This window comes from Poromitra crassiceps, assembly GCF_964638095.1.
Source record: "Poromitra crassiceps genome assembly, chromosome: 6".
NCBI lineage: Eukaryota > Metazoa > Chordata > Actinopteri > Beryciformes > Melamphaidae > Poromitra > Poromitra crassiceps.
The window spans coordinates 20,969,284-20,981,055 of NC_139627.1; the positions used below are offsets into that span (position 1 = coordinate 20,969,284).

The window sequence follows — 11,772 nt, forward strand, 5'->3', positions numbered from 1 at the left end:
AGATGTCGCTGTAACTGTACTATGTCCTGGTCTGAAGCCAGACTGTTGTGACTGGAGGATGTTGTAAGCCTCTAGGAAGGCTCGTACTTGCTCATTAGCCAAGGATTCAAGGACCTTGGCTAGACAGCACAATTTAGAGATGGGCCGGTAGTTATTCAACTCTGAAGGATCGCCCCCTTTAAACAGAGGCATAACATGAGCTGTTTTCCAGACAGTAGGGATTTCCCCAGAAATAAATGACAAATTAAAAATATGAGCAAGATGATTATAGTTTCCTAAAACATCTGAACCCAGGCACAGTATCAATAAGAATTTTACTTTTACTATGAAGTCAACTTTCACTGAGGCTTAGAAAGTGCAAATTTGAGTCCATCAGTAAATGTTTAATTTCATCATGTTTTGGGAGTAATCTATTCTAAAATTATTCCAAAAATCCCTTTGGGCTTAATGTTAGTGTCCCATCATGTAGGTAACATTTGCATGATTGACTGTGGTATGGTTCAGTTTGTGTTTAGTCATTGTAGAGCTGCTTTTCAAGATATTCAGTGAGTAGCCTACTATTTGAATGCGTTTGCGTCTCATGGCTGGTTGTTGTGTTGGCTTGATCCTCTGCTGGCAATGAACGGTGAGTCCTGTTACTGTAGCCAGGGCCGTAGCCAGAGTTCCGAAATAGGGGAGGTTTTTTTCCCCCCTTTTTAAGCCATATTTAGAGTAATATATCATTTTAAATCAACATTAGGATTATACTGTTGTGATGTCATTATTCAGTATATTCTCTTTCATGTCACCACCTGCTCAGCTCTCCTGTCAACATAATTGTAACTAACAAACACAAACTGTTTTAGCCAAATTCATATCAAAATGACACCTACAAACACAGGTACACAACCCAAGCCGTACACAACACACAAAGTCATCATCGATAATAAAAAAAACATACAGAGGGACATTTATTTATTCCTGATAGGAACGATTGAAAAATAAAATATATTATGTTGTTTTTAACTTTACACCACCTCTTTTTGTTACTTATTGGGTCATGAAACTGAAACCATGCATATAGCCACCTGCATACCTGACTTCGGGAGCTTGGCAATTGGCATCATGCATGATTAGCCAGTAGCATCCCAACGTGTCACACAGGTAACATTACTTAAGAGACAGACTAGACACTTACTTTCTTGGTTGTTGCTAAAAAATCTGTCAGTGTCACTCACTGTCTGTCGTTCACTCGCTCACTGTCTCGCAGCTCGCTCACCTTCAATTATCTCGCCAGGCAGACAGAGAGTCATCACTCACCACCATGCTGCTGCTCTCTCAGAATCAAGTTACCGCGGACGTGGCGTCAGATGACTTCCTGCCTGACCTGCCTTTCGTTTCAAAATAAAAGCGATCCCGTGTTTTTCATGCTTTTCCATGCAGATTGTTTTATAATTTTTTTTTCTTTTTTTTTTTTTTTCTCTGAAATATTAGGGGAGGTCCGGACCTCCCCGTCCTCATAGCTAGCTACGGCCCTGACTGTAGCTGTCTGGTCCCCCGGGGCTCAATATTGTAGTTCAGGAAGTTATACTTCTGATAGTTCACCCCTCATTCTTTCATTCACACCTTTTTTACTCAATATGTTCCAATGTTTAAATTGTTGGTTGCTTATGTTCCTTCTTTTACTCTTATTCTATTTTTTCCTTGCAGTAATTATTCACCTTCTGGAGAAGAGAAAGTCTGGCTTGAGGGAGTAACAGGAGGTGTAAAGACAATCGGAACCGATTGTGTTTACACCTCCTGTGGCAGTGCTTATCCCCGCATCTCTGGCAAAACAGCCAGCGTTTTGAACAGGAAGTCATAACACAAAAGTGGGCGGGGCTACATAAGGTGAATAGGCTACCAATATTTTGGTGCTGCAATGGTGCAATGTCCTTATCTTAGAAAGACAGATTGTAGATCAAATAGAAGTAACAAAAACACAAGCTGACACCACCAATTCAGAAGACTTTTCTGATAAATAATGCACTGTAATAATTTACTCACAGATTTAACACACATTTCCATGGAAAAAAATAACATTGGTTGATAGAAAAATTCAGAAGAAATTGCACCTCAAATGGAGTTGTACCGTAACGTGGATGCTGTTACATAGAAGCATTTATGTTAGGCACAGTGGCTCAGTGGTTAGCACAACCTCGGTCCGTCCCAGGTCCTTACTCTGTGGAGTTTGCATGTTCTCCCCGTGTTTGTGTGGGTTTCCTCCCACCATCAAAGACATGTATGTTAGGGTTACTCCTGTCACTGCCCCTGACCAAGACACTGGCAAAATAACTGGAGTTGGTCCCCGGGCGCTGCACTACGGCTACTCCTAGTTCTAGGAAGGAGGATGAATTTGCCCACGGGGACAATAAAGGACAATTACCTTAATATATTTTCTGCCCCTAAAATGTCCTGTATCATTTGGTTAGTGAATGTATTACAGCCATTACTGTATGTGTGCACACACATCCTACACACAGGTGGGGATTTGAGGGAAAATTATATGTCACTGTGTGTGTGTGTGTGTGCGTGTGTGTATGTGAGAGAGAGAGAGAGAGAGAGAGAGAGAGATGTGTGTGTGTGTGTGTGTGTGTGTGTGTGTGTGTGCGTGTGTGTGTGTGTGTGTGTGTGAGAGAGAGAGAGAGATGTGTGTGTGTGTGTGTGTGTGTGTGTGTGTGTGTGTGTGTGTGTGCGTGTGCGTGCGTGCGTGTGTGTGTTGTGTGTGTGTGTGTGTGTGTGTGTGTGAGATCATGTCAGATAATAGATGCGGAGGACACTGGTCATGATGCTCAGAAGATTAGAGGCCTGCACAGATGCTGCTGCACTGAAGGTGAAGGTCGTCCTCTCAGAAACTCCTGAGTCTGGAAAAGTAGAGTGCACATTTTTGTCAGAAGTAATACAATCTCCTTTTGTTTTAAGCTGTCAGTGAATACATTAAAAAAAAAGTCTGCTATGATGTTTTTCCAAGAGTCAATTTTGAAAAGCACAAATATGCTTGCAAACATAGTCCTCTTGGCATTAATAAAAATAAAGATGTACCTGTTATAGTTGCATCAGAGATGGCCATCACCATGGTGTTTTGGATGTGGCAGGTATAGGTGTCGAGTTTGGTGACTGGCTGCAGCTTGCTGACTATATAGAAAATCCCTGCCGAATTCTGGGTGAAATTTGTGTTTGCCTTCAGCACTTTCCCTTCATAGTCCAACCATGTCACGCTTGGTTTTGGGAGCCACCTCTCTGCCTCGGCGGTCAAGATATCCTTTGTGATTGTAAATTTGGGAGTTGAAAAGGCTGAAGTGACAAAAGTGACAATAAAGAATCATGAGAAGTTGCTGCAATGTAGGCTACAATTTCCAAAGCAGTTGTGTTTAGCATCTACAATAGTAATGTTAAAGTAGCAGTTTGATTCTTTTTTAGGTATCAACTGTAATAGATATTGATGGGCTTAAGAATCTGGTCTAAGTAGGCTATTTATTTACAACTTACAATTTCTGATGGGTGAGGTGGCTTACACTGGCTGAGCAGGTCGGGGTCTGGAGTCTCACTAACGCTTGGTTCACACCATAGGCATCTCAGAAGCAACGCTTCACAGAAGCTTTGAGCAGGAGCCTTGGCATTCACACCCCTCGCTCTGTTTTGCCCTGTGCTGCCCTGGCCCCGCTCACAACTTGCATTGACTTCATGCCATGGATGTATTAAAAGAACTGGATAGGGGACGAGCCACGCCCACCCATGCATTCGGACGGAGGCTGCTGACTGGCGCATGAAGCCATCATGGGGGGTTTTTCTTCCTGGTTTTACTTCCTGACCATGCGGCCCAAGGCGAAGTGCGCATGTGTGCCATGACGTATTCCATGACGTCTCCCACCCCTCCCACCCATGGATGTAGATGTAGATGAAGAAAATACACCCTTATACGGCTCTTAGTGGCTTCTGAAGAAAAAAAATGCCCCATAATTATTTTTATTATTAAAAGAGTCATTTTATACTTTGAGTGACACCCGGAAAAAATTCCCCTGGGTTTAACAGCTGCCATGCAAGTGGATGGGAATTTTCCTTTCTGGGCTGCATGGCGTCACGTGACTTGCAATACAGAGCTTCGCCACCATGTTCAAATGGTTTCACAGCCCAGCGCTATTCCTGGGGGCTTGCTTCATGCCTGGCTAGGCTTGTAGGCCATGTGTCAGTACACTGGTATGACCCTTATGATGGCCTATTGTGGCTTAAACATTGTCTACTTTCAGTATGTTTGAATAAATGCAGTGTCTAGCAGGTCCTATGATTTCTCTTTAGTATAGCCTACCCTTTTTGACCCAGCACCTGAAAACACAATGTGGGTACAAATTATTACTTTTGAACCGTTTTCTGAAAATCGCGTAAACCCCCCCCCACCCACCTTTATGCTTCAAAAGTCATAAAAGTGGTTTGTGGTTTGTGAAGATTATCTTGCTGAACACAAACTTCGCTGTTTCATAAACTTTTGTTAACCACAGGCCTTATTTCATGCATTTAACTGAAATCCCCATACAAAAGTCCCACTGCCTTTGACACACAAGCCGGAAGGGCTACATCCAGACTCAGTCCTCCGGTGATTGGCTGGTCATTGTGCCAGGTGATGTCACCACCTGTTGTACTCAATAGAGGTTGACATCACAGGGCACAGATACCAGCCAATAGCAGGTCAGTTCAGTACCCTACTTTTCACCATTAGGTGTCAGGCTTCACCACACATTTTGGTGGGGTGAAGTTAAAAATGTGGCTTAGTGCAGCTTTACTCGTCCCTTGACCCAGTGCACAGACAGGTTGTTGATTAAAGCAGATACACAGTGAAACCTGAAAGACGAGGCCTCCTACCTGCCGTTCTGAGGCGGATGCTGACGGAGCCTCCGCCAGCGGAGGAGCTGACGCTGCAGCTGTAGACCCCGGCGTCGCTGCTCCTCACTCTCATCAGCAGCAGAGAGGCATTTCCTTTGTTTATGACATCAGTGAAAAGCCGGGTCCTCCCTCTGAAATCTGAGTTCTGGTCCTGAAGGTTCGCAACGCCGTCCCGGTACTGGAACACCAGCCCGCTTAGCCCCTCCTTTGTCCAGGTGATGGACATATCGCTGAACAGAGCTCCGCTCTCGTTGGGTAAGAGAAGGAAGCAGCTGAGACGCACATCCTGTCCCAGGTTGGCGAAGGTCGATCTGTTGCTGCTCTCCACATCGGACGAGATGCCTGGAGACAAGGCAGACAAGAAATGCAGATTGCAGAGGCCTTTACTCTTTAAATGTAAAAACAAAAAAACAATAACAAAACAAAACAGGAGACAGATAAATTGACACAGACAGATTGATAAATACACCACCAAAACTGAAAATCCAATTTCATTCAAACGGGGAGATTTAGCCACAACTGGTCCCAGACTGATAAAGTATAAATAATATATCATTTTTTGTTTACTGTTGCTTTGATGTGAAAAAAGGTTGTATATAATAGCTTTAAATATTAGCAGGCTCAATCTGCAAATCAATAATCAATCAATCAAACTTCATTTCTATAGGGCATTTGAAATGTAATGCAATGTGCTTTACATCCAATTCACACACAAAAGTAACGATGATATTAAAATCATTTTAATACAATGATATTAAAATGATTTTAAACGGTGGGCAGGGGGAATAATAAAATAAAATAAAACAAATAAATAACTACAAATAATAATAAAATAAAATAAACCATGTCTACTAGCTGCACTGTAGATTGGCTATATTGTTCAATGAATAGATAGACTTCCAACTATCTCAGAGAGAAACTAAATTGTTGCAGCAGCAACTAATTTGACACACATGTATGGATCTAAACACACACACACGCGCGCGTGCGCGCGCGCACACACACGCGCGCACGCACACACACACACACACACACACACACACACACACACACACACACACACACACACACACACACACAACAGATCATTAAGTCCTAATTATCTTACACCAACAGATTGGTGAAGACAACCTGTTCCCTCCTGAGTACACAAGCTGAAGCCTGACAGATACTGACAGATACAGGAGTAAAGAAGGATCCACAGCTCTCACCTGATGAGAACGTCAGGGCTAGGATGAGGATGATGATACTTGCGAATAGGAAAATGAGGACAATCATGCTACAAACAGAGAGAAAAACATCACATCAGCATGTGTAAAGAAGGTGCAATTGGCCGAAACTCCCGCGCCAAAGTTGAATTCTTTTTAATCAACCTCACTCCGACCAAGTCCCTCCTCCTGTGGAAGGCTGTTGGTCACCTGATTCTTTTCAGCACTATACATTCGATCCCCACCACCACCACCACCAGTGAACACATTCAAAGGCTCACAGCAAACCTCCAGAAGATGATCTGCCCCAGGGAAGCCATGGCTCCCGACGTCTCAAGAAGAACGTATCACCAGATCTCCGTTAGTTGTATCAGCAGGCCGTTCACGCCATTTGACCTTAAACGTCCCCAAATATGCCTGTTTTCTAACATGCAGCGGACTCTGAATCCAACTGGCTTCTGTTTTGCTTGTATTTGGTCTAAGGCACAGAACTGAGCTCTACACCTTGTGTCAATATTACCTTTAAAGGCGTGTACTGCTTACCTAATCAAAATAAAGGTACAATTCACAAGAAAAAAGGGTCATTCAATCAGCAGGTTGTTGGAGAGCTGACCTAAAGCATTAGTGAATGATTGATGCTGTGTAGTGCTTTGGTGATACAACTGATTGAATCATTTACCAGCTGCCTTGCAGAAGAGAGACACCACATGGTTGTCATATATAGTGTGACTCCATTCATGCAGTTCATTCCCTTGTTTCTCATGTTCAGAAATCCCTGCTAATAATGGTAGGGTTAGCATCCACAATTGAATTTACAAGCAGCATTAAAAATAGCTGTACACTTATACAGGCTAGACTCTGTTTGTTGAGGAGTTGAGGAGACAGTTGAGGAGCCAGCAAGTGCCTGGACAAGCTGCTCATACTGTATATCACACATCCGCCCTACACTCCCCCCCCCCCCCCAACCACGACCCTCTACAATTTGCATACCGCCCCAACAGGAGCACAGCGGATGCCATCGCACACATGCTACACACCGCCCTCTCCCACCTGGAGGGGAGGGACACCTATGTGAGAATGCTGTTCGTGGACTACAGCTCAGCGTTCAACACCATAGTGCCCTCCAGGTTGGTCAGCAAGCTCAGGGATCTGGGCCTGAACACAGCACTGTGTGACTGGATCCCGGACTTTCTGACAGACCGTGCCATGTGGTGAGTGAGAGTGGACAACCACACCTCCTCTCCACTGACCATCAGCATAGGAGCACCTCAGGGCTGTGTCTCCAGCCCCTTCTGGTACGACCTTTACACCCACGACTGCGTGGTGTAAACAGACTTCAAACACCATTGTGAAGTTTGCAGATGACACAGTTGTGTGGCTGATCTCCAATAGCGATGAGACGGCCTACAGGAAAGAGGTAGATGCCCTGGAACAGTGGTGCCCAGGACAACCACCTCTCCCTGAAAGTCTCCAAGACCAAGGAGGTCATTGTACATTACAGGAAGGGGAGTGAGACTAACCCCCCAGTCACCATCAACGGCAGTGGTAGAAAGGGTGGACAGCTTCAAAGCTCAAAGCATTAGTTATGCAGCACTTGCACAAAGATATTTAACATTATTTTTGTCTTGGGTTTGTAATAAGCTAAAATATCTACACTGTAGGGCATTTGTCTCACAGAAATGACACAAGATGATGACATATACAGGCAATGCCGCAGGATATATGCCCAAGCAAATATCCTGTAAGTTAAATAATGTGTACAGATGGAGTGAAGACGTGTCTCTTCAGAACATATTGTACTTTACTCTATACGACTCATGCATGGCCGTAACCAGGGTTTGAGAAATACAGAGGTCATTTTTTTTGTCGATTTTAAAGTAAAATGCTTCAATCTGGTGCACTTTGAGAGCAAAATTAAGAGGCTACAGACATCATATTAGATTAATATCCTCTTTACTGTGCTGTTGCTTTACAATGATACAAAAAATAAATGTCTCCCCACATAATATATATTCTGCATAGCCTACAGGTCACATATGGCAGAATACTGCTCAATTAAATACAATGGCCCATCTACACAAACATCACTTACAGGGGAGTTACTTACCCATTCACTTCAATAGAACTGTCCCCAAAGTCTAGCTAGCCCCAAACGTTGTGGTGAGTTATGTCTCTTCCTTCTATCTAGCACACAGAGAGGAAGCAAATTGTTGCATTTCTGATCAACTATATCATACAGTATATCATGTTATTTATGAGGGCTTTAAAACATCAATGACAGATGAATAGATCTGGGGGCCGGGGCTATTTATTTATTTGTATTCTTCTTCTTTTCTTTTTTTTTTTAATACCGAGGTCATGACCTCAATGGTAGTTACGGGCATCATGGACTCATGCTTAATCAGTGTTACCATTATGAGGGGGGCTTTGGAGAATTTTCTCCCCTTTCACTTTAGCAATAAGTTCATGCAAAGCTGTGGTCTTTAGTAAATGTCATGTTTTTAACGTGTAAAGTGGAAGGAGGGGAGCACTTCAAGTGTGGTCACCCTCGGGCACCACACTGAGTTAATCCGGGCCTGACTGTATGTAGCCGGCTAGCCGCACTATGTTTTTTAAATAAATAATCATGAGAGGGCAGCCCTTTTCCCCCCACATGAGCACCTGCCCCCCAAAATGTCTGTGCACGCCACTGTTGAGTATATAAGTGATTAGATCATAATGATGGAAATATGATGGCAATTCCCATGAAATACATCCCTTGAATGCCCTAGGCTTCTAGTTTGTACTTGTAAAGTTTCATGAGGTTATGATTATCCTAAAGGGTCAATAGCTCATTTTATACAGTGAGGTCAATTTAAAAAAAAAAAGGTCTCACTACAATGAAATGGCTACTATGTGGACCAACATAGGTAGCCTACTACTACTACTACTACTACTACTACTACTACTACTACTACTACTACTACTACTACTAAAAATAATAATAATACATGTGTAACTCAGCCCATGAGTTTTAGCAAGTTTGGTGAAAAAATGCACAAAGCTTTGAGGAAAGAAATCAAATTAAAAACTGTAATTAGTCCCTAACTTGGTGAGTCATCGGGTGTACAGAGAAAACAGTGATGGGAAAAGATATAAACTGCCACAGACAACAAATCGAGAGTTTCAAACCAACATGACATGTAAATAATTTAAGATTGTCACAAGATAAACTGCAGGATTTTGAAGGCCATTACAATAGGATACAGAGCTTTTTACCCCTCTAGGGGGTGCTGTGACACCATTTTCACATCAAATGTGTAGCCTCTTGTTCTGAGCATGTCAACACAGTATGTGGTCACTTCCAGCAGTGGAAAGAGGACTAGGGGTTCCAGGATCCCCAGCAAATCGATGAATGGTTAAACGTCAGCATTATTTAATGTACAAAAAGTTAGAGAAGTTTCCCTGTTACTTTATCTCTCTACCTACTGTGTTTCCACCACAGGAGCAAGACATTTTGGCTTATTCCTTAATCTACTTGGGAAGTTCTTGTGTAGCTATCTGCCTAGCCGAGTGTGATGGTGAGAGTGGCTTGATTTGAAATGTCACAAGCACATGCTTGAAACATGGCCAGACAGACCTCAGCATTGGCCGGACACGACTGAACGTTTCAGCCGGCAGCATAGGTGATACATGAGGATGGGTCTGATGGTTTTGTCTCTGAGGCCGTAGATGAGAGCACTTAGACACCTGGGGAAGATGACAACAAGCACAAAAAGTAAAATATGGATGCGCACAATTACTATTCTTGTTAATATCCTGGTGAGAGCTAAGATGAGTAAGGAGTACATGTTTGTCAAGAGACTCAGGCCCAGCTGTATCAGATGCAGCAGCACTGTGTTACGAGCCTTGCTGGCCGAGGCTTTGTCTGTGGAGGCAGACCTCGCTGCTACCATCACTCCGATATAGGAGAAAAAGATTGCCACACCAGCTGATGTGAAGACCAAACCAGAATAGGCTCTGGCATAATCTTCAGCCATTGGCACAAGAAACAGGGCTACTGTGGAGCAGGACCTATTCATCTGCAAACTCTCCAGGTCTTCAAAGGGGAAAGTCAGCATCACAAGAACTCGAATGAGGATGTTGAGAGAACTGAAGGCCCACACCACAGCAATGGACACACCTGTGCGTCTGATGGTGACGATGGCAGCGTGCCTCAGTGGGTAGCACACAGCTACATATCTCTCCAGTGACATAACCACCAGGGTGAGAGGGGAGATTTGATTTGTGAGACTGGAGAGCAGAGCGAGAATTCCACACGCAGTATATGTCAGGGTTATTCTACACACAGCCAGGATGTAAAGTAACTGGCTCAGTGCCAGCTGAAGGGTGTCTGCGAAAAGGAGATTATACAGCAGAATGTACCGCGCGGTTTCACGAAACACCGGCTTGCTCCTCAGGGTGTACAGCAGGACCCCGTTAATGTAGAGGAAAGTGCAGCATGGCGACGAAGTCAACAACGCAAACAAGGCTTTCTCCAGTGACCCTTGATGCTGCGCTCCAACTGTGATGTTGGTCTGAGATTCAGTTGCATTCGGCATGTCGGAGAAGCAGAAAAAACACAAAACGTATGAAACTATTGATGTAGTTCTAGCACAGAGAATACTCTCCTGTGTGTATTTCCAAAACAGTCCAGATCCATCTTCCTTCAAAGGGTGACAGCTATTGAGTTTGCCTGCAGAATACAAGCGCATCCATCCATTGTCCCAGTGCAGACAGTTAGAAGGTTTGAGGCCACGCTCAAAGGGCAAAGCTGGTCTGCAGGGTTTGCCTGCCCTCCTGCCATGTATATGAGCTTTGTCTTCACGAGTATACACGTGACACCATCATGATCACCATATTAGGAATGGGTGATGTAATGTCTCTACTACTGTATCTGGACTTCGGTTCCCCCAGGATGGAGGCAGATGCCCTGGCTTGGAATTGGGGTAACATTATAGAGGTAGGCTGGAGGGTGGCTGGGGTGGAGACTGAAGGGTAACATTATAGAGGTAGGCTGGAGGGTGGCTGGGGTGGAGACTGAAGGGTAACATTATAGAGGTAGGCTGGAGGGTGGCTGGGGTGGAGACTGAAAAGCCGGCCTTTAGATGGACTTTTGGTCCCCCAGGATGGAGGCAGGGGAGGGGGGTGAGTGGTCCCCCACTGCGCAATCAATGGGCAGGTGACCTGTCAATCACACCCCGGAAGCATAGTCTGCCTATCGTCTATTTTACTCGAAATGGGTATGTATGGAAATGTACAAAATGAACTGTATTGAAGGAGGCATTTTCTTTTTTATCTTTATTTATTCGGGGGATCTCACTGAGAGCAATGCTCTCTTTTTTAGGAGTGCCCTGTTCATATTCATACCTGGAAGCTGACCATTACAACCACAGTCTGATCTGCTGGCCACTGAGCAGCTCCACTGGAGCGGTTGGGATTAAGGGCCTTACCATCTCAGTGGTGGTAATGAGGGCTGCCTTTTCACTTTCCCCACCCAAATTTACCCTGCCGGTCACAAGCTCACATCTCTAAGCATTGGGCCACCACTGCCCCAATTGAGACCATAAACTCATTAGGACAGTGTTTTGCTGAGGTCATAAATCAAGTGAGAAGTCGGGTCATTTTCCCTTTGACTTCCATACAATCG

The 11,772-nt window shown here is 44.1% G+C and overlaps 1 protein-coding gene across 1 annotated transcript; it reads right to left on the reverse strand.

Moving 5' to 3' along the window:
• Positions 1–9,724: 9,724 nt before the first annotated feature.
• Positions 9,725–10,684, reverse strand: LOC310777794 (odorant receptor 131-2-like; the record flags this gene model as incomplete). The annotated part of the gene is made up of 1 exon (XM_083638153.1): positions 9,725–10,684. One exon carries the CDS (start codon positions 10,682–10,684, stop codon positions 9,725–9,727), a length of 960 nt encoding a protein of 319 aa, XP_083494279.1.
• Between the last annotated feature and the right edge of the window lie 1,088 nt (positions 10,685–11,772).